This window comes from Oncorhynchus masou, chromosome 29 (genome assembly GCF_036934945.1).
Source record: "Oncorhynchus masou masou isolate Uvic2021 chromosome 29, UVic_Omas_1.1, whole genome shotgun sequence".
Lineage (NCBI taxonomy): Eukaryota > Metazoa > Chordata > Actinopteri > Salmoniformes > Salmonidae > Oncorhynchus > Oncorhynchus masou.
Window position 1 is genome coordinate 7,529,647 of NC_088240.1, and position 23,390 is coordinate 7,553,036.

General features: G+C 42.1%; 2 protein-coding genes across 3 annotated transcripts; both read left to right on the forward strand.

Moving 5' to 3' along the window:
- The first annotated feature begins 238 nt into the window (after positions 1-238).
- LOC135518928 (interferon lambda receptor 1-like) lies at positions 239-9,755 on the forward strand. Of its 2 annotated transcripts, XM_064943887.1 has the most exons (8): positions 239-1,357; positions 1,763-1,875; positions 2,988-3,108; positions 4,538-4,692; positions 4,916-5,064; positions 6,012-6,171; positions 6,363-6,490; positions 6,860-9,755. In XM_064943887.1, exons 2-8 carry the CDS (start codon positions 1,827-1,829, stop codon positions 7,721-7,723), a joined length of 1,626 nt encoding a protein of 541 aa, XP_064799959.1. In that variant the 5' UTR covers positions 239-1,357; positions 1,763-1,826; the 3' UTR covers positions 7,724-9,755. The 2 variants fall into 2 exon arrangements, with proteins under 2 accessions (XP_064799959.1, XP_064799960.1); XM_064943888.1 differs by lacking the exons at positions 239-1,357; positions 2,988-3,108 and having other exon boundaries at positions 1,785-1,875; positions 6,860-8,056.
- On the forward strand, positions 9,116-23,390 carry crfb2 (cytokine receptor family member b2). The gene is made up of 8 exons (XM_064943890.1): positions 9,116-9,205; positions 10,237-10,393; positions 11,041-11,170; positions 13,078-13,256; positions 13,526-13,671; positions 13,902-14,067; positions 14,173-14,285; positions 20,626-23,390. Exons 2-8 carry the CDS (start codon positions 10,345-10,347, stop codon positions 21,412-21,414), a joined length of 1,572 nt encoding a protein of 523 aa, XP_064799962.1. The 5' UTR covers positions 9,116-9,205; positions 10,237-10,344; the 3' UTR covers positions 21,415-23,390.

The following is a 23,390-nucleotide window of genomic DNA, read 5'->3' on the forward strand; positions in this document are numbered from 1 at the left end:
TTAGGCTACGCCCTGGTGAAGTGTAGACCTTACCGTGAAATGATTATTTTCAAGCATTTATTAACGAACAATGCAGTTTTCAGAAAATATAGTTAAGAAAATATTTACAAAATAAACTAATCCAGACATCCTGGAGTGCCCTGTAAACGTGAAGGAGATTGAGGTGACAAAAGTCAGAGCGGTCAATCGAATCTCTTATGCAGAAGCGATTAACAGAATTGAGAAAATAAGTGATGCTCGTGAATATGTGGTTGTGGACGCATCACAGTCTGTAGTAAATATTTGCTGCCAGCCAAAAGATAGCCTGTGCGTTAAAAGGGTGGATTTTGTGGCGTTCATTTCCACAGTTATAAACTGTGCGGCACAAGTCTCAAATAAGTATAATATTAAGAAACTGGACATTATTGTGTTTGCGGCAGAACGTTTTTGGGACTTAAGGATCTTACTTCTGAAGGCCCGCCCTCCCAGGTTCCCCGTGAGCCTGTGTATGGATCATATGGTTTATTTTGTTAACAGAAAAGTTTTTTGATTTAGTTTATTTTTTTATTTTTTTTGTTGTTGTTGGTATTTTGTTCCATTTTGGGGAATCCTGTTTCCATCCCGCACAGCAGGTAGCCGGATGCACATTTAATTGTGCGATCGTTAATATACCATAGAAGAAGTCCATTTCACAAATAGAACAATGAGACAGATATTTCACCAGATGTATAAATGTAAAGCATCCGCTTGAAGTTTAAATTCCCTACCACATATGGTAGTGAGAGGAAGCCCAGTGGCCGGCAGTGGCAGAAGACGCAACGAGATGGATTTTGGTCAACATTCTGCACATTTTCTCATCGATTAAACATTTTTATCTCAATACAGTTTTCTGTTCCCAAAACTAGAATATGTTGTAAACAGAGTGGACTACGTTTTGTAGACTTTAACATTTGCCAAAGTTGTAAAAAAATGCATTGTTTCGAAGGAACGCAAAGACGAATTTAGTTATTGCACACGCGCACTTCACCGAGTAGGTTCCCTAACGTGAATATGCAGATATCTGCTCGAACGGGCGAATAGGATCTCATCTCAATATGACTCAGTTGTTCCCATTACAAATGGCAGGCCCTGGTCTATCTTGGTTTAGTTATACATATATTTGCCCATTGCCTTTTGGGAGCGTTCGACCTGGTTATCATGTGATTTCACGAAAACGAGTGACGTTTGGAAAACACAAGTGACGGAAATAATTACTAGTATTCAGAGCACGGTCAGACTGTTTATGTGTTTACATGTCTATTTTCTCTTCTGCTTTTACCCACGAGGGGAAAATATCACGTTCTTTGAAAGGGATTCGTCAAGGAAGGCATATCTTCAGGTACAATTATTTATTAATGCCAGCATTTAGTTCGGGAACAATAAACGTGTAGGACAAGCGTAACGTTACCCCTTTACAAGCGAAGTCATTATTAGAAACACTGTAGACTTGGAAGACTACACATCTGTATATTTTATTTTCTTCATTAAAATTGTTTGTTGTGTTTAATCGTTTCAAGAGTTGCATACTGGTTGTAGACAACATATTTATATAAACACATAACAAAAGCCTAAAGTAAGCATAGATTGAGTCCAGTGTTGTTCACCTGTCCCAACGTTAGATCATACAACCTGTGTCGTTATAGCAATAGACGCCACACAAACCTCACAGCACTGCATTACCTTTCCTTTTGTGTGATTGAGAACTTAATTTTCACTTCTGTATTCAATGTCTTTTGTTTTTCAGAACATTGACCAACAATGGACCAGTCCTCTCGATAATTTTTTAAAGGTTTTAGGAATAAAAAGATATGAAATATTTACTTCTAACTATTTATTTGATGTTGCAGTGTTTTTATGGTAAGTTGTCCACTGCTATTATGGGTTTATGAACAGGTTCAACGTAGCAGTGTTTACCGCTGAGCATGTTTACTGCTGAACTTGTTTACCGCTGAGCATGTTTACTGCTGAACTTGTTTACTGCTGAACTTGTTTACTGCTGAACTTGTTTACCGCTGAACCTGTTTACCGCTGAGCATGTTTACCGCTGAACTTGTTTACCGCTGAACTTGTTTACCGCTGAACTTGTTTACCGCTGAACTTGTTTACCGCTGAGCATGTTTACCGCTGAGCATGTTTACCGCTGAACTTGTTTACCGCTGAACTTGTTTACCGCTGAACTTGTTTACCGCTGAGCGTGTTTACCGCTGAGCGTGTTTACCGCTGAGCGTGTTTACCGCTGAGCGTGTTTACCGCTGAACTTGTTTACCGCTGAACTTGTTTACCGCTGAACTTGTTTACCGCTGAACTTGTTTACCGCTGAACTTGTTTACCGCTGAGCATGTTTACCGCTGAGCATGTTTACCGCTGAGCATGTTTACCGCTGAGCATGTTTACCGCTGAGCATGTTTACCGCTGAACTTGTTTACCGCTGAGCATGTTTACCGCTGAGCATGTTTACTGTTAAACAGTGCTGAGTTTCCCAAACTAGGGATCAAGTTGAAAATGCGGTCGCAAGACAAAATTTGGGGCAGATTCTAGATGCGGTTGTAATTAACAGACCGGTTTCTGTTTTCTTCCTATAAATGTGGCTCTCTTTTTAACGTTTTAAGCTTAACAATATTATGATGCCTTCACTGAAAGACACGACTCAGGAACACTTGTTTCCAGCTACTATGCCCACAAGCCATTAGAATGGCGCGAACAAGACCAGGCTCTAAATCAGAGGGGGAAAGAACATTGTCAACGATGGTGTTATTTTCAACACAGAAGATCACACAACGTTATTGCCTGATGGTCTCCTGAACTTCTCAGTACCTTTCTGATGCATTTCAGGGGCGGCAGGGTAGCCTAGTGGTTAGGGCGTTGGACTAGTAACCGGAAGGTGTGTCTTGTACTGACCTACTGTATGTTATCTTCATTTACGAGTTTAACGATACAGTCCCTCTCTGTATCCCCTTTTGCCATCCTAGCCCTGTGTACCCTCCCTGCTCCGGTCAATGTTACCGTCGATTCTCTCAACTTCCACCATGTTCTCCGCTGGATCCCTGGGCCAGGCACGCCACCCGGGACCATGTACAAGATCTTACACAGGTTGTCACCTACACCCCACCCCCCCCTTCCCTCATGTTAAATTCTAGATTATAGTATCACCCATCATCATGATTTTGTTTGTGTTTATCATATTGGATAATTCTACTACTGCATTGTGGTTTAAGGTTTATGGACTTTAGACGAATGATGGTGATCTGATTCCCATGACACTTGATATGACTGGGTTGTAAACGTGTGTCAGACGTTAGGTGTCGTAATAATAATGACTATGTCTCCCTGTCATGGCTTTTGCTCCATCAGTACAGATACCAACACATCTTGACCACCAAAGTCCATTTGATGTCACAAATCTGTCCAGTACTTTACAAATATCCTCTCCTGTTGTCCTGGTTTGCAGAAGAGGATGTCTTCCTTAATTTACCCCCCCTAGAGCGTAACGGACACTCACCAGGAGCTGTGCCAGGCGCGCCACGTCTGTTGACTCATCCAGCTGTAACGCATAGAATTCACTGGCTTGTATGCGAAGCCGTATTTGTTTCAAAACATCTCCTGCCATGTCACTGCTGCGTCGTGAAACAGTGTTGTTTGATGAAGGCATTGTCTGTATCGTTGTTTTGGGGCCTTTCCACCCAGCATTGTCCCAGCCCATATCCGCGGCAGCAGGAAGAATTAAGTCCTCCACAATAGTATGGGGCTTGCCTTTCCTAGCCACCCTGTAGCTCACCATATAAGACTCTTCTAGCCCCTTCTTATTAATGGTATTTGTTACTTTTATACACGTCTTACTACTCGAATGTCGTCTTAATTCTCGCTCAGAAATCTCCTGTGGCTTATTTTTCACATTGTCATGTTTCATTTCTAAATGTCTGCGCAAGAGTGAAGGTTTCGATCGAGAGAGTAACGGTTAATGTGATTTTGGATGTTAATAATTTGACAAGGCTACCTGTATTTGACATTGTGTTGTTATTTCGCCAGATGGTTTATCTTATTTTTGGCAGTGAAACGAGGCTACTCAGGTGAGGGGGGGAGGGAAAAAACCTCACCCCTTAATGTATAGCCCCGTTGGAAAAATATAAAATGTGCTGTTTGATTCTAATATTTTTGGTCTGTGAATCACATTTTTATTTGGCGTACCCCCCGACGGCATTGCGTGTTCCCCAGTTTGGGAAAACCTGATATAGAGGATATCGTCGTGGTCTAAAATCAGAATGAATGTAGACTGAATGATTTGTTTTCTGCTATTTAACGAAAGACATTCCCCATTCCTAAAGACCTCTTAACTAACTCAGCAATTTGCTTTTTTAGAAAGATAGCTTTTTCGTCTAATCTAATCCATTGATTAAAAATTATAATGATTTGGAATCCAAATTAACTCACTGTATTTAGTCAATGAAGTAATTTAACTAGGTCTACTTTCTCATTTTATTCGCTACATTAAAAATTGACCACCTCGTTTCTATCCTAACAGAGAAAACAACATGACCCGACAGCATCAAACCAACATGACAAATCAGAAGCTGGATCTGAAGTACCCCAAAGAAGAATACAGATTGTGTGTTCAGGCTTCCTACGAGCGCTCAGAGTCGCCCCTGACCGTGATCACCTTCACCCCCTTCACACAGAGTACGTCTGCTGGTCATTCTGACTTGCTAATAGGCGGATGACTATACTTCTGCTAGGGATTTTAACCAGGTGTTTGTGTGAGGGCAATTCTTTGACATCACATGACCCAATCTAGGCATGTATTTGTGTGTCAATGTGTCTTATAATATGTAATATAATATGTTTTGTAAAAAAAAAAAAAATGTAATTGTGAAATGATGCTACAGTATCATATCTTCCACAGCTGTTATTGGTCCTCCGACATTGTCTTTGGATGGATGTGGCAATTGTCTGGTAATCAACATCACACTGCCTGAGATGGAAACCATTCAAAATGTCTATGGGAGCAACGTACACTTTCAGATCTACTGGAAGAGAGCAGGAGAGACTCGGGTAAAAACAACAATGCCTCTCCTTTCCCTGTGTTTCCTGCCTCTCCTTTCCCTGTGTTTCCTGCCTCTCCTTTCCCTGTGTTTCCTGCCTCTCCTTTCCCTGTGTTTACTGCCTCTCCTTTCCCTGTGTTTCCTGCCTCTCCTTTCCCTGTGTTTACTGCCTCTCCTTTCCCTGTGTTTCCTGCCTCTCCTTTCCCTGTGTTTACTGCCTCTCCTTTCCCTGTGTTTCCTGCCTCTCCTTTCCCTGTGTTTACTGTCTCTCCTTTCCCTGTGTTTCCTCCTCTCCTTTCCCTGTGTTTCCTGCCTCCTTTCCCTGTGTTTCCTGCCTCTCCTTTCCCTGTGTTTCCTGCCTCTCCTTTCCCTGTGTTTCCTGCCTCTCCTTTCCCTGTGTTTACTGCCTCTCCTTTCCCTGTGTTTCCTGCCTCTCCTTTCCCTGTGTTTACTGCCTCTCCTTTCCCTGTGTTTCCTGCCTCTCCTTTCCCTGTGTTTACTGCCTCTCCTTTCCCTGTGTTTACTGCCTCTCCTTTCCCTGTGTTTCCTGCCTCTCCTTTCCCTGTGTTTCCTGCCTCTCCTTTCCCTGTGTTTACTGTCTCTCCTTTCCCTGTGTTTCCTGCCCTCTCCTTTCCCTGTGTTTACTGCCTCTCCTTTCCCTGTGTTTCCTGCCTCTCCTTTCCCTGTGTTTCCTGCCTCTCCTTTCCCTGTGTTTCCTGCCTCTCCTTTCCCTGTGTTTACTGCCTCTCCTTTCCCTGTGTTTACTGCCTCTCGTTTCCCTGTGTTTCCTGCCTCTCCTTTCCCTATCTTCATTGTAGTGTCAAATTCTATACACATTATTATTTATTTTTTTCATGTATTTTTGTAAAAAAATTTTTTACAAATGATGTCCATTTAATGAGAATGAGGACCATTTCATCAAAAAAATGAATACTCTTCGATCATATTCATTTTCAGATCAAAGAGACCCGTACAACTCATTTAAGTTATATGCTGGAGAACTTGAATATGGGCGCAGAGTACTGTGTGAGGGTGCATACGATGATCACCACCAACCAAAAAACACAGCTTTCTGAGTGGAGGTGTGCATACACCAGTATTGTGGAGGCTAACAGAGGTGAATATTGTCTATAGTTATGTTAGTCAATGCTTCATCCTCAGTTTTACCATGCCAGATATTAGGTCATGTGTTGACATTGTGTTACTATTTTAAAGATTGCATGGAACTCTTTATGTTATCAGTAGTATTCTGCTCATTCAGTGCACCTTGGATTGGGGTATAACCATGACTTGTCCCCCCCCCCCCAGTCCCTGCTGTTGTAGCTGGGGTGTCGGTTCTCCTCATTGTGAGTGGGGCAGGCCTGATGGTTCTCATGTTTGTCTTGCTCTACACTGGGTTCTTGTGCAAGTTGAAGACCCATCTGCCTAGATCACTGGTGAGAAATGGCTCTATCTTGTAGCTAACCACACCCTACACTCTCACTCATTTGTTGCAATTTAAAGGGCTTTAGTGGCATGGGAAACATATGTTTACATTGTCAAACCCATTTCTCACAACTCTCTCACGGTTTTTCTATGATATTATTTGTTTGGCTTTGCCATTGTTGATTTGTTGGTCCTGGATGTGAGTTTGAGGAGCTTAAGAAATGCAAAGCCAAAGTAAATTCCTGCAAAAGGCAAATAACATTAACTTCAACTCTTTCATGCCCTGTTGTCCACATAAAGTTAAATCAGCTTCGGGCAGTGACATCACTGTGCTTTTCTGTGTCTAACACAGCCTCTCTCTTCTCCCTCTCCCCTTGCAGACTGCCCTGGTTGAGGGCTACCTAGTCACCCCAGAGAGAACAGTTCCTGACCTGGTTTCCATATCCTCTGAGCCAGATCAACAAGGGAAGGCCCTCACAACTAAAGCACACCACAACAGAGAGAACTCGAACCGAGCAGGGGAGGAAGAGGAGGATGAAGAGGAGGAGGAGGAGGGGGGAAACGGCACAGTCTACATGGACCGCGATGTGGGGCTCTCCTTTGATAGCAGCTCCAGCACCATACAGTCCCAGGAAGCATCAGGGGCTAATGTTGTCCTTCTTAACGTAGCAGGGCATTCTGGGGGGTTGAGTTTTGAGACAGCAGCTGAGGAGGAAGAGGACGTTCCTGTGGGTGTGGTGGTGCTTGGAGGTCAGGGTCAGAGCGAGGTCAAAGGTGAACTAACGAAGGTCATTTCCAGCCTAGACGGAGATCAACCCAGACCTCTGGGACTTGTAGGGTTGGGTGGAGAGGAGGAGAAAGAGATGAGGGAGGAGACCTCTGGTAATGTCAATCTGTTCTCTGTGACTCTGGGGGCTTTAAAGAGGGAGGAGGAGCATGAGACAGATGTTTTATTAGACTGTTCCAAACAGGAGCAGAAGCCTCTACTTCCCATAGACTCATTACAGAGGACATTAGGACTGGACAGCATGGGATCACAGGGTGAGATACAGGAAGATACAGGCCTAGTACTGTCACGGGCAGACTGCACACACAAATACTTTGAATATTCAGATAGACATGCTGTCAGCTGTACAAAGACATACTCTGACTGCCTGGTAATGCACACTGGCACTGTGCAGTCTCACAATGAGACAGAGGAGGAGGAGGAAGAAGAAGACTTCTCAGGCTATATGGGACATTGATGCGTGCGTGCGTAGCGTGGTTCATTCTGCGTTGTGTACTTTTAATTAGGACGCTGCCACAACTGAAGGTCTGCTAGTTGAATTATTTTTATTTGCCCTGCACATGAAGAGACAACACACGTTATGTTAACCCTTGGCGCAGTCCTAGCTCTCAGGCACCTTGCTAGCCGAAGGTCAGGCAAAAGATAACAATAGGGGGGTACGGAAATACAGATAACCCGCGATGGGACAAACCAAAATATACAACACTTTTACAATCACATGTACAATATTGATATGAAAAAGTGTTTGTACACCAAAGAAAAACATTAGCTATGCAGCTGTAATTACATTTTTTTAAAATACACTGAATTATTATTATCAAATTATTAACATCCCCTCTTGACCTGTCCTATTTGAATTGGTCCTTGTGTGCAACTTGGTGCATAATCTAGGGGAACAACATCACACTGCTACACATGCGTGCCGTGTAGGCCTGCAGTGTAAGTGTTTTAGCCGATAATTGCACAGATATTCCACTTGGTTGGATATGCCTTCAATCACGTCCATTCCTTCCCAAATATTGTCTTCCGTCCATTCCTTCCCAAATATTGTCTTCTGTTGAATGTGTGTAAAACAGGTATTCACACGTTCGCGATCCTCACCCCAAAACGAAGGACAGCCTTAAAATGTCTCTACGTGTTATCAGGATTCTGTTCATTCAGATACACTGGATTTTTGAAATGATCTTTCTCAAAAACGTTTGTATATTGTCCCATACTACAGCATGTACTATTAATTTGTATTTGTTTTGTTATTTGGTGACATTAATGCAGTTCCTCCGCCCCGAATTTGAATACCACTGATGTGTCCGTTTCATTCATTGTAATGTACGTGCAATTTTATGAAAGAATTAGAGCTCAATGATCAAATCGTGACCCGGTTTTTGTGTAGAATGTGCATTTTTTTAGGCTATTGTTTCTAAAAGTTATTATGTGGGAAATTCCTTGATGCGTCGAGACTTGTGTGTCATGTTAAAGTACACTGCTCTCTAAAAAAAGAAATGCTTAGTGTGAAACAATGTCCCCCAGGAAAAGCCAATCCGTTCTTATAAAGATCTGTGGTTGGTTGCTCAACATTTTCGTCATTTCCAGCAGCAGCGTTGTTATGCCGCGTTCAAAGCAACTTGGAACTCGGAAAATACGAGGTCGATGATCTTCATGTGAGAAAATCTGATCTATAGAAAGAGGCCCGAGTTCCCGATTTGGAATTCCGAGTTGGATGACCGTTCGAAATAATTTTCCTAATCGTAACTCGTTTTTTCAACGCCTGTAAATCGGAGATTTCCGAGTTCTCAATTGATTTGAACGCGGCAAAACCCTTTTTGTATTTCTACAAGCTGGCAAGGCAGCAGTTACGGAAAGCACCCCAATTGTGGCAGAGGACTGGCTCTTCTTGTTTGACTTTCTGTTGCCAACCAGGCAGAAATGTCATCTCATAACGGTAGCTATGTTTTATTGTAATTGCATTATGCTTGGCGTTATCAAAGGATATCCACTGTTTGGCCTAGGCTTTCTTAGCTTCTCGCTAACGGAATCATGGCATTAGTGGAACCGACAGCTAACTGTTGTTTTACTAGCGGTTATCGTGTTTTGTTCTTACTATCTCTGCACGTTTTTTGGTAATGTTGATGTAGCTAGTTGGCAGGGGTGTAAAATATACCACAAGTACCACTTAACGTTACCCCCATAAAACGACTTATCTGCTTTACTATTTTACATTTTTTGACAACTTTTACTTCACTACATTCCTAAAGAAAATGATGTACTTTTTTTACTCCATACATTTTTAACCCTGACAACCCAAAAGTACATGTTACATTTTGAATGCTTAGCCAGGACAGGAAAAGGGTCCAATTCACGCACTTAATCAAGAGAACATCCGTGGTCCTCCTGTCTCTGATCTGCGGACTCACTAAACACAAATTATTCAGTTTGTAAATTGAGTGTTGGAGTGTTCCCCTGACGATCCGTAAATAAAACCTATACATTTATGCGGTCTGGTTTGCTTAATATATGCCATTTGAAAATATTTCTACATCTGATACTGAAGTATATTTACAGTCAAATACATTTAGACTTTTACTCAAGTAGTATTTTACTCGAGTCATCTTCCATTGAGGTACTTTTACTCAAGTATCCACCTCTGCTAGTTGGCCACCTGGAACGAGAATTAGTGATATCAACTAGTTATGCCACAGCTACAAAAGTTCCCATTTCCATTATCACAAAGCAGCAGATTTCTGTAAAAAAAAGAGTTGAGGAAAAGAAACACATTCTGTTTTTCCTTTTATCTTTCCAAAATTCCAGCACAATGTTGGTTTGAGTTGTGAATTATGAACTCCAGACGCCCTCAACCACATAAGAATGAACACGGTTAAATGGTACATCCACAGCTCAATCATCCGATCCTTTGAAACCAAGTGAACAAACACCTCACCCAAAGAGACAATGAAGCCCGTCTGTCCTTTTCAGCTATAGAAGAAGATGGACATGAGAGCTGCTGCACAGTGGAGTCAAGGTGGAGGATGTACGAGTCAGCTTGATTGACATGACACACCGAGTGTTGTGGGCAATGGTGTCATGTCTCCAGTGATATGGATGGTTACCTGGTTACTACAGGCACATTCAGGTGAGACATTTTTGAATAGCTTGTCGTCCCTCTGCATCTTGTACAATATATATTTTCCTCAGTAATGTTATGGCTTCATAATTGTAGTCATCATTACTGTATTACCGAGTGACTGTCCAGTGTGATTTCTTTGAAATAATGACCTATAATTAATTACATTATGAGTGAAATAGCATTTTTTGGGGGGGATGGAAAACTAAATATGTTAAAAAATAATCTTTCCTGTGTTTGAATGGTGTGGCCGTACCCCAACAACAAAATGGTGTGGCTGTAGGCCTATACTTTAAGTTGCTTTTATCAACAAGGCCTGAGTGGGTGTGGTATATTTAAGCAATATTGCCCGAAGGGGTGCGGTATTTGGCCAATATAGCACGGCTAAGGACTGTTCTTACACACGAAGCGGAGAGCCTGGATAAAACTCTTAGCTGTGGTATATTGGCCATATGTCACAACCCCACCCCTCCCCGAGATGCCTTACTGCCATTATTAAAGACTGGCTACCAACGTAATTAGAGCAGTAAAACAAGTGATTTTTGTGTCATAGTATGCCGCGGTATACGGTCTGTTATACCACAGGTTTTCAGCCAATCAGCATCCAGGAGCCAAACGACACACTAAATGAAATGTATTTTCCTCTTCTTTCTCAGCTGTGTGTGATCTGCCTGCTCCAGTCAATGTGACTCTCTCCTCCAGACATTTTGTCCACCAGCTGAGGTGGGACCCAGGCTCGGGGTCCCCCAGGAGCGTGTACTACCGCGTGATGATTCTCTCTAGCAGGTATGATGTAGGTGTGTCATTCAGTATGAGTGTATCTCTCTCGCTCTTTGATCCTCTCAGTTTAAATAGGACAAACTGTTTTCCCTTGATGTGTTTGCTCTTTGAATGATTCAGTACTGTAAGCACAACCATATTGTTTGATTCTGGGTTAAACTTAGACCATTGTTTAATATTCAGAAGTATCTTATTTAAGGAGTGATAGCGACTGGTTTTGTTTTGCGTCAGAAGTTGATGGTTATCTGTAGGAGCCAGATGGCTTTGGAATGTGTTGGGTGGACGGGAGGAAGTCACATGATCACTTTAGGGGATACGGATGGTGATCTGTGGGTTTAGGCAAATTGAGGGGTTGAGGTCAGGTCCACTTAAAGGGAGTAATGATGCTTTATTGCCCTATTACTTCGTCTTCCCGTCAAACCATAATATATGTAAGGATTAGAGAGAAGGAGTTGTGCCTAAATTGGAGTATATATACTAGTGGTGGTGATAGAAACATGTTTTGTCTAATGCAGTTGTATTGACCCTCTGGGAAGAATAAACTTGGTTAAGCTTTCATAATGAGAATTAGAACCGAACTATATCATATACCTAGGTGAAGATAGACTTGTCAGAACATGACTTGGGAGTGTCTTCTTGTATTTTAGCTCAATGCTACACACACCATACTAACTACCGTAATTTCTGGACTATTAAGCACACCTGAATATAAACCACACCCACTGAATGTAAAAAAAATATGTATTTTGTACATAAATAAGCCACACATGTCTATAAGCCGCTGGTGCCTACCGGTACATTGAAACAAATGAAACACTGCTTGTAACAAAAATGTATAGGCTTTTAAACGAAACACGGCTTGTAACAAAAATGTATAGGCTTTTAAACGAAACACGGCTTGTAACAAAAATGTATAGGCTTTTAAACGAAACACGGCTTGTAACAAAAATGTATAGGCTTTTAAACGAAACACGGCTTGTAACAAAAATGTATAGGCTTTTAAACGAAACACGGCTTGTAACAAAAATGTATAGGCTTTTAAACGAAACACGGCTTGTAACGAAAATTTAAAAAAAATAGCAGTAAACAGTAGCCTAACAGGAAAGTCATTGGTCACTATCTTTCTCCTCCTGTGCACTGAAACCACTGAAGTCATCTCCTTCGGTGTCGGAGTTGAATAGCCTCAGAATTGCTTCATCCGATGTTGGATCGCTGCCCTCTTCAACACGCAGCAGTCCAGCCTTTCGAAACCCGTTGATGATAGTGGATTTTTTTGACAATGCTCCACGTTGTCAGCAGCTCTATTTCCTTTTCCAACAGCCAGATCGATCGCCTTCAACTTGAAAGCTGCATCATATGCATTTCTCCGTGTCTTTGCCATGATGGGCCGTGACAAAATGACTACCGTAATCAGAATGATGGGAAGTTTGAGCGCGCTCGATTTACGTCACATTATGTGACGGTGCTCAGTTTTTTTGGCGGCATGAATCTTGTGAAAGCGGGAAAAATCCATAAATTGTATAAACCACGAGGTTCAACACCTGGGGAAAAAGTAGCAGCTTATAGTCCGGAAATTACGGTACTGTGTAATGTTAGGCCAACTAGCAAACAAATAAGCTAGACTTGAGCTTCTCTCTCTCTCTCTCTCTCTTTCTTTCTCTCTCTTTCTCTCTCTCTCTATCATTATCTCTCTCTCTATCATTATCTCTCTGTCTATCATTGTCTATCATTATCTCTCTCTCTCTGTCTATCATTATCTCTCTCTCTCTCTGTCTATCATTATCTCTCTCTCTCTGTCTATCATTATCTCTCTCTCTCTGTCTATCATTATCTCTCTCTCTCTCTGTCTATCATTATCTCTCTCTCTCTCTGTCTATCATTTTCTCTCTCTTTTTTCCCCTCATTTAAATTAGGGTTGGCCAGTCTTGGGAGGTGGTGGCTGGTTGTGAGCACGTGGAGTCCCCTCTGGTGTGTAACCTGACTAAAGCATTCTCAAGCCGCAGTTACACCTACTACAACAGGGTGTTCGCTGTGTCCGGGAACGAAGTCTCACCCCCGGGCAACCAAAGCGGCTTTAAACCCATCGATGGCAGTGAGTGTCAGCGTTTCCTCAGTCACGCCGAAAAAGGAGAGCAGGCCAGTGCTTATCAGGGTTGTGGGGGAAGGAGGGGCCGGGAATGGCGTTTGTAGGGTTAATGTTATAATACTCTGGAGTTGTGTTCAGGAGCGCTAGCAGAACCACTAGTAGGCTGACACGTTCTTCATTTTAAAAACATGTTTTCCCCTTTCTGGAGAGACTTTCAAACTGCTTGGTTGAACAGCAGCCACTAAGTGCTGTTTGTCCCTCCGTGTGTCCTGTAGCCCTCCTGGACCCGCCCGTGGTGAGTGTTAAGGCCTGCGGCAGCAATCTGTGTGTGAACCTGAGGCCTCCTGTGGATGGCTTGTGGGATGTCTACGACAAGTTCCACTACAGTTTAAGCATCAGAAGCAGCAGGCATGGAGCTAAGGTGAGGACAGGAAGAGCCAAACCTTTTGAAAATCTAAAACATGCCTACGGGTTGGAGCTATTATGGGTCATTTTGATATTGAGTGACAGATTCACACAGAGTATAACATCATCACTGCATCGTCAGAGATGATTTACTTATTGCATGCCATGTTCTCATTTCAGTGCTGGATAACTCGGTGTATTCAAGCATGACGCATTGGTTTGATTGCTTTCTGTTGTGTGTCCCAGTTCTCGGAGGAGATGACGTCTCTGAAAGAAAAGATTCTAAATAACCTGGCTCCAGGCAGAGAGTACTGTGTCTCCGTCAGAATAAGGGGCAGCGTGGAGAGAAGCGACAAGAACTCTTCCTACAGCCAACCACACTGTGCTTTCACAGCTGTCAAGTACAACGCAGGTACACTGTGTGTGTGTGTGTGTGTGTGTGTGTGTGTGTGTGTGTGCGCGCGTGCGCAAGCACATGTGGTCTTTGTGTTCTGACTGTCGATCTCTCTCTCCACAGGCGTAGAGCTTTCAGTGGTTTTGTGTTTGCTTGTGTTGTCTGGGCTGTGTACTTCTACCCTACTGTTCTGCACTGGATTCATCTGTCTGAGACAACACCTCCCAGAAGTACTGGTAAGCTATAGACTGATACAGATAGATCTATTCTAGCCCTGGTTTCAATCAATCAATAAAATCTATTTTATAAATATCTTTTAACAACGGCAGTTGTCACAAAGTGCTTCACAGATAACCAGCCTAAAACCCCAGAGAGAAAGCAATGCAGAAGCACAGAAACTAGGAAAAACACCCTGGAAGGCAGGACATGGTTGGAATACTCGATCAGAAGGGGTCTGGGACTGGCCTCCCGAGTGGCGCAGCGGTCTAAGGCACTGCATCACAGTGCTAGAGGCGTCACTACAGACCCGGGTTTGATCCCAGACTGTGACGCATCTGGCCGCGACCAGATGACCCATGAGGCGGCTCACAATTGGTCCAGGTTAGGGGAGGGTTTGGCGTAGTCCTTGTCCCATCGTGCTCTAGCGACTCCTTGCGGCGAGCCGGGCGCATGCACGCTGTCTTTGGTCGCCAGCTGTACACCGTTTCCTCTGACACACTGGTGCCGCTGGCTTCCGGGTTAACCAAGCAGTGTGTCAAGAAGCAGTGCGGCTTGGCTGGGTTGTGTTTCGGATGACGCATGGCTCTCGACCTTCGCCTCTCTTGAGAAGTTGCAGCGATAAGACAAGACTGTAACTACCAATTGGATACCATGAAATTGGGGAGAAAAAGAGGTCTGGAACAAGGTAGAACTGACTGAAGAGTGTTAGGTCGCATCACAAATCTTAACATTAGCTCAAATGTCAACAGGAGGCTCAGACAGTGGAGATTGACAGCCCTGCACAATTATTTTTTTAATCTTCAACATAGAAAATGCTACTAAAAAATAACCCATGATTCACCAAACTATATTTTGTTTTAGTCCACTTGCCGAAAATAATTGTTTTCTACTATTAATGTAAAATTAACAACTGTACAGAAAGACTCGTGTGAAGGCCAAATTACAAAGGATGAATTTCTGACACAATTAAGAGAACTTCAGGGTTGGATGGCATACCAGTGGAAGTATACCACACTTTTAATATAGTCAGAAGACCACGATTAGCATGTTTTAATAGAAATGGTAGATTACCAGATACTCAACAAGGTCTGATTTCATTATTACTGAAACAGGACCCAGGTGGTAAATGTAAAGATCCAGTCCATTTAAACAAAATTGGAGGACCCTGACATGTCAGTGTTCTAGTGCATAGAATTAAAAATGTATTGTTTGATATTATTCAACCTAATCAGACAGATTATTTTTACATCGATGATACAATGGAGATAATATAAGATAAATACTGGAAACAATAGAACACTATAAAAAATAATCTGGGAAACCAGGCCTGGTATTCATAGCTAACTTTAAAAAGGATTTTGATTAAGTATGCCTGGAATTTATAAGCGATGAGATAAGGGATGAGACAAGATAGTAGCTACTAAACAATTGGATACCACAAAATTGGGGAAAATAAAAGGAATCTCAGACGACACGAAATAGAGGTTGAACAGGCTAGTAATAGGGGTTGCAACAATTTCGGCAGATCATTTTAGAAAGAAAGGGTCTAGATTGTCTAGCCCGGCTGATTTGTATGGGTCCAGATTTTGCAGCTCTTTCAGAACATCAGCTGACTGGATTTGACCCTGCCTATACCTAACAACCTGTTTTTTAAATGATATCATCTAAAAATATTCAAGTTTATCTGAAATGGCAAATCAGACAAAATTAAACAGGATTATTTATATAATGAAGATGAATTCGGAGGGCAGAAATGATTAAATATTGAAGGATTAGACCTCTTACTATAAGCTTCATTACATTTACATTTAAGTCATTTAGCAGACGCTCTTATCCAGAGCGACTTACAAATTGGTGAATTCACCTTCTGACATCCAGTGGAACAGCCACTTTACAATAGTGCATCTAAATCATTAAGGGGGAGGGGGGGGTGAGAAGGATTACTTATCCTATCCTAGGTATTCTTTGAAGAGGTGGGGTTTCAGGTGTCTCTGGAAGGTGGTGATTGACTCCGCTGTCCTGGCGTCGTGAGGGAGTTTGTTCCACCATTGGGGGCCAGAGCAGCGAACAGTTTTGACTGGGCTGAGCGGGAACTGTACTTCCTCAGTGGTAGGGAGGCGAGCAGGCCAGAGGTGGATGAACGCAGTGCCCTTGCTTGGGTGTAGCTTCAGTCATACAAACGTTATTTTAAATCTAGACTGATTCTCTAGCAAATTAGTAAGAATGGCCTTTTTCCCTTCATTCAGATTATGAACTATTACTTTCGGGTATTTTAAAATGAAATAATCTCCAAAATATTGCTTATTTAAAACAAGCCTTAAAGTTGGTTTCAATTTCAGTTTAATCCACCAGAAAAGACAGAACAAATAATAAAACAGATATTGTGGTTAAACTCAAATATACTAATAGATAAAAAAATGTTTTAAAAACATTACAAAAAAAAGTATAATCTTTATAAACTATATCATAAATATGACTGGTGGAGTTAAGTCACACATGCAGTTTACAGAAATACATGGAAATGTCTGCTCTACCGAAAATTACAACTAATTGCAGCAAAATAACGGTGGATTCAAAACTTAGCATTTGTCTATTTAAATTAGTATACAAAATTTGAATAAATAATTTTGTCCATGTGTAGATTGTTTTTGGTCGCAGGTCCAGGATGGTTGGAGAAGTGCAACATTGACTTGGAACTAACTCAGCAGTTAGCACTTCTGGGTGATTTGATAAATAATATAGTAATACTTTTAGCAATTAAAAAAAAAAATCTTTAATATACAATCAGTAGAAACTATGAGAATAAGAAAGATTCAACTTTTGTGAACATCATAGCACATTTGAAAAATATATGGTAAGTAGAAATACAAAAGTGATGGTGTGAAGAGATTTTCTGAGAGGGGTTGTGTGGAGCTGAAGGATGGGATTAGAAACTATTAGAAAATTAGAATTAGATTAGAAACTACAAGATAACTAATGTAAAGTATACTTTGTCCGTGTATATAAGTTCAGAACTTTTGTGAAACATAACAGCACAGTTGAAAAATAGAATCGGTGGGAGGGGTTCGTGGTAGCTGAAGGATGGGATTTAAAAAATAAAATTAAAAAACACACAATAACTATTGTAAAATACGTTGTGTCAAGTAAAATGTATATACAGTAGTATGTATAAACTGGAAGTAGAAGCCTAAGTGTTGTTGTCCATTAGTTTACTCCAATTAGAGGAGGAGTGGTACAGTTAGGGGGGAAATAATAAAGGTAAATATATTTTAATATATACAGTACCAGTCAAAAGTTAGGACACCTACTCATTCAAGGGTTTTTCTTTATTTTTACTATTTTCTACATTGTAGAATAATAGTGAAGACATCAAAACTATGAAATAACACATGTATTCATGTAGTAACCCAACGTTTTAAACAAATCAAAATATATTTGAGATTCTTCAAAGAAGCCACCCTTTGCCTTGATGACAGCTTTGCGCACACTCTTGGCATTCTCTCAACTAGCTTCACGAGGTAGTTACCTGGAATGCATTTCAATTAACAGGTGTGTCTTAAGTTAATTTTAGGGATTTCTTTCCTTTTATTAATGAGGTTTGACCCAATCAGTTTAGTTGTGACAAGGTAGGGGTGGTATACTGAAGATAGCCCTATTTGGTAAAAAGCCAAATCCATATTGGCAAGAACAGCTCAAATGAGTAAAGAGAAACAACAGTCCATCATTACTTTAAGAGAATCCGGAAGTTCTTAAAGTGCAGTCGCAAAAACCATCATGAAACTGCCTTTCGTGACCCAGTGTTACCTCTATCTCTGCTGTAGAGGATATGTTCATTAGAGTTACCAGCCTCAGAAATAGCAGCCCAAATAGATGCTTCATAGAGTTCAAGTAACAGACACATCTCAACATCAACTGCTCAAAGGAGACTGTGAAACAGGCCTTAATGGACGATTTGCTGCAAAGAAACCACTACTAAAGGACACCCGTAAGAAGAAGAGACTTGCTTGGGCCAAGAAACATGAGCAATGGACATTAGCCTGGTGGAAATCTGTCCTTTGGTCTGATGAGTCCAAATTAGATTTTTGGTTCCAACTGCCGTATCTTTGTGAGATGCAGAGTAGGTGAACGGATGATCTCCGCATGTGTGGTTCCCACCGTGAAGCATGGAGGAGGAGGTGTAATGCCGTGGGTGTGCTTTGCTGGTGACACTGTGATTTATTTGGAATTCAAGGCATACTTAACCAGCATGGCTACCACATCATTCTGCAGCGATACACCATCCGATCTGGTTCTCTCTTAGTGGGACTATCATTTGTTTTTCAGCAGGACAATGACCCAAAACATACCTCTAGGTTGTGTAAGGGCTATTTGACCAAGAAGTAGAGTGATGGGAGTGTTGCATCAGATGACCTGGCCTACACAATCTCCAGACCTCAACCCAGTTGAGATGGTTTGGGATGAGATGGACCGCAGAGTGAAGGAAAAACAGCCAACAAGTGCTCAGCATGTGTGAGAATTCCTTCAAGACTGTTGGAAAATCATTCCAGGTGAAGCTGGTTGAAAGAATGCCAAGAGTGTGCAAAGGGTGGCTACTTTGAAGAATCTAAAATATATTTTGATTTAACACTTTCTTTGGTTACTACATGATTCCATGTTATTTCATAGTGTTGATGTCTTCATTATTATTCTACAAAGTAGAAAATAGGTGTCCAAACTTTTAACTGGTACTGTATATGTTTACAACAACAAAAATATACAGGGAGATTGGAAGTGATGCAGACAATTACATTGATAGAAGCTTCTGTTAAAGCTGATCTACACCCTAACAAAAAGAAAGACAGCCCTGCACAATGCCGGAAAGAGCTGCAAGTCACACACACACACACCCAACCAACTGTGAAGCATGTGATTGTGCTGTGGTCACAAAGTCTGCAACACCACCATGTTTACCAGACAGCTGAAGCACCAGGCTCCTGCAACCAACTTGGTTCAAATAAAAGCCCCCTCTTGTTTCTCTCAGTCTCGTTATCGGATACATTTGTATACGGTGCATTCAGAAAGCATTCGGACCCCTTGACTTTTTCCACATTTTGTTACGTTACAGCTGTATTCTAAAGTTTATGAAATAAAACATTTCCCTCATCAATCTACACACAATACCCCATAATGACAAAGCAAAAACAAGTTATTAATCATTTTTTTTGCAAATGTATATAAAAAAGCGACGTATTTAGGTAAGAATTCAGACCCTTGGCTATGAGACTCAGTTCAGTTCAGCTCCGGTGCATTCTGTTTCCATTGATCATCCTTGAGATGTTTTGACAACTTTATTGGAGTCCACTTGTGTTAAATTAAATTGATTGGGCATGGTTTGGAAAGGCTCACACTTGTCTATTTAAGGTCCCACAGTAGACGGTGCATGTCAGAGCAAAGATAACACAACCAATGAGGTCGAAGTCCATATTTGCAAACATTTTTTTTTTTTTTAACAGTTTTTGCTTTGTCATTATGGGGTATTGTGTGTAGATTGATGAGGGGGGAAAAAAACAAATGTGATTACATTTTAGAATAAGGCTGTAACGCAACTAAATGTGGAAAAACAGTAATCCAACTCAGGCCTCTTTCTACACCTTTGTCTCTGAAGATCACTAACGTCATTATTTGACCTTGTATTTTTCAAAGTTCCCAGTTGTTTTGAACACAGCATTAAACCATTGCAGGATTTACATTATTGTGTCATACAGGGGAATGGGGGGTCTGATTTAAACCACACAGCTGAATTATCACACAGTGGGCGGGGGGGGGCTGATTTTAAACCACACAGCTGAATTAACGTCACACAGTGGAGGGGGGAGTGATTTAATCCACACAGCTGAATTAACGTCACACAGTGGGGGGGGAGTGATTTAAACCACACAGCTGAATTAACGTCACACAGTGGGGGGGAGTGATTTAATCCACACAGCTGAATTAACGTCACACAGTGGAGGGGGGGTCTGATGTAAACCACAAAGCTAGAAGTAACATATCACACAGTGGAGGGGGGAGTCCAGGCTAACAATGTGCCAATGAAAGCTAGGTTGTTTCCCATCTGCTCACTATTTGATTTGTTCTATCATGAAGTGTTGACCACAGCGGTGCTTTTAGTATTCATGAGGTGGCCTCAGTCACAGGCTCACACATGGTGCCAAAAGAGGCGCAACGCTCTGTTGATTTTAAGATTTGTTTTGTTTTTTTAATCTAAGTATTTATTTTTGTTTTTTTTAAACATTTTCGGTAGCCATGGTCTTATTCTGTGGTACGTGTCTGACTACTCACCTCCTCACCTCACAGATGAACTCTATCTCTCCTCTGCAGATCTCAATACAACACCACGAGGAGAGCCTATACCCAGTGCCCTGTGATGAGAAACCATGTCCCTTAGTGCTTCTAGTGCCACCATCGCCCCCTTCAGGAAGCACTGGGAAGGACACAGAGAGTGAGGAAGAAAGTGAGGCAGAGACAGAGCGAAGCAGTGGGGGAGGACAAGGATACAAGACACGAGGGATCACTGCTGGTCTGACCTCTCATAACCCCCTCTCTTCCTCCTCTTCCTCTAGAGCAGAGGTGTTCCTACACCCCTATCTAAGCACACGCTCTCTGGCATATCCTACTGCCACATCCACAGACACTAAGGCCACCGCTGAGACGCAGTCCAACCGCCCTCACATTCCTCTCTTCATAACCAGCGACCAGCAGCCTGAATCTCTGCTCAAACCTGACGGCCTCTCAATGTCTCTATCAAACAACCATCCACCGTCTGGACCCTCACAAACCAGTCAGCTTACAGAGCCAGATCAATGTGCCTCACGGGGACAGGACTTGAGCTTCAGTCTTTCCTCCGAGAGGGACACAGGGAATGCAGAGGGATTACATCCGGAGGAGGAGAGCTGCCTGGATGTCAACCTGCTGTCTGTAACCCTAGGTAGACATGAGGAGATGAAGGATCCAGAACACCGCTGTCTGGGGGATCCCCCTGAGCCCACCACTCCCTTCCTGCCCTCTGACACCAAGTCTTGGGCCACAGAGCCTGCCATAACACAGACGCACACTGATACCTCTGAGGAGGAGGAAGATGAGGAGTATTTTGGTTACATGAGGCGATGAGACAAGTCATTTGTTGCACAATTAACCATTCCATTTAATTGTTTTTGCCAGGAGGTTTTTTTATTTGTTAATGAAAGCCTGAAGTGGCTTCCTGTGGACATTGTGTACTCTTCTGGCATAAATATCAAGGTCCCAAGGAAGCCTGAAGTGGCTTCCTTGTCCTTCCTTTATTTTTGTTATAACATTTAACGAGGCAAATCAGTTAAGAACAAATTCTAATTTACAATGACCGTCTACCGGGGAACAGTGGGTTAACTGCCTTGTTCAGGGGCAGAACGACAGATTGTTACCTTGTCAGCTTGGGGATTCGATCCAGCAACTTTTCGGGTACTAGTCCAACGCTCTAACCACTAGGCTATCGACTGCTCCTTTATCTGCATTAGGTGAAAATAACTTTATCTCTCCATCATATTGCTTTGACTTCTCTTGTATTTTCAGACCAGTTCAAATTTAAAACAGAAGCGCCAATGTATTTGCCTGACTACCCAGACTCCTCGCACCGGCCATATGCTACGCCAGGCCCACGGACGTTAGTTTCTTCTCCGCAATGAGTCTGGATCCGAGTACATCCCCAACAATTTCTAGAATGCAAACACTTTCTAACCATTCTGATTGGTCCCAGAAACTGATGGATTGGACCAGAGCCAGAACACGTGGATAAAGCGGAGTTTAGAAAATGTGTCATTGGTTTTTGATACTCTGATTGGTTAGAGATGATCCAATCGCTGATGACTTTGTTTAGTACAACACCCCTCCTTTTGATGTCACCACCAATGACTTAATTGATGTCAGTTTCAGACTGAAGTATGTAGCGAACGACAGAACAGCGGAAGTATTTAGTTTGAGTCGGCGGCCAACCAATAGTATTGATATGGACTGTACTAAACTATTGCAGTTTTTTAAAGTATTTAGATATATAGAATTATGTGTTTTATTTCATCATTAAATTGTTAGTTTTTCCCAATTGCTAAAACACAATTTTGCAAACTAGGCTGGTTTTATCCAAATACTTAACACAATTCTCAAAACCACACACCCAAACTGCAAAATGAAGCACTGCAACCAAAATCACATATAGCATTATCAAAATCAAACGTGAGCACGAAATGGCACACAATTCATTCATATTACCAGATTGTTGTCTAACCAACTACACACTGTTGGGCATAATGAAAAGCACTCTCATCTTTAGTATGCTTTGCCATAATACTAAAATAGTTCAAATTCTAGAAAATTCTTCAGATGCACAGAAATATTTGCAGATACACACACACATGCCGTTGAAACATTTTATTTTTCACCCAAAAAAGTCAGTGCAACATATGCACAGCAGATATATTGGACTGAACAAAAATATGCTGACAAAATAACAGTCAACTGAAAAAGAAAATAGCATAAAAAAAGGCAAGAAAAAGAATTAGGCAGCATCTTGCCGCACAGCTGGTTCTGGCCACAACGCCTCGTCCACATCACAGGCTATATCTTCCCTTGCCAGACATCGAGAGAAGAAGCGCCTTGAGTACCTTATCCATCCCTGAATCCCACCCACATCAATCTCATCACATGCCTCTTCCATATCCTGCACAAGAGGCCTGCGCACACAGGGCTGCCGGTCCTATACCTTCCACCGCCTGGCCGAAAATAACTCTTCTATGGGGTTCAGAAATGGTGAGTATGGTGGGAGGTGGTCAGCAAACCAGTTTTGGACTGGGGCTGCACGATGAGAGCTCACGTTGTCCCATACTACAACGTACCCGGGTTCTTTGATGATCTGCATCATTCATACGCTCTGGTGGTATGAGCATGTTCTGGAGTCTGTCCTGAAATGTGAGAATATGGGCTGTGCTGTATGGTCCAAGGTTGGCATGACGGTGGAGGACACCATGCGTATTGGAGATGGCAGCGCACATTGTGATGTTCCCACCACGTTGGCCAGGGACATCTATAATGGGCTGGAGGACACCATGCGTATTGGA

Bases quoted from the DNA above. Each gene is read 5' to 3' on its own strand.
- LOC135518928 (XM_064943887.1), top strand. From the start codon at position 1,827: ATGAAATATTTACTTCTAACTATTTATTTGATGTTGCAGTGTTTTTAT. The intron at 1,876-2,987 runs GTAAGTTGTCCA...TTGCCATCCTAG, and splicing joins GATGTTGCAGTGTTTTTATG to CCCTGTGTACCCTCCCTGCT. The intron at 4,693-4,915 runs GTACGTCTGCTG...TATCTTCCACAG, and splicing joins CTTCACCCCCTTCACACAGA to CTGTTATTGGTCCTCCGACA.
- crfb2 (XM_064943890.1), top strand. From the start codon at position 10,345: ATGTCTCCAGTGATATGGATGGTTACCTGGTTACTACAGGCACATTCA. The intron at 13,672-13,901 runs GTGAGGACAGGA...TGTGTGTCCCAG, and splicing joins GCAGCAGGCATGGAGCTAAG to TTCTCGGAGGAGATGACGTC. The intron at 14,068-14,172 runs GTACACTGTGTG...CTCTCTCCACAG, and splicing joins AGCTGTCAAGTACAACGCAG to GCGTAGAGCTTTCAGTGGTT.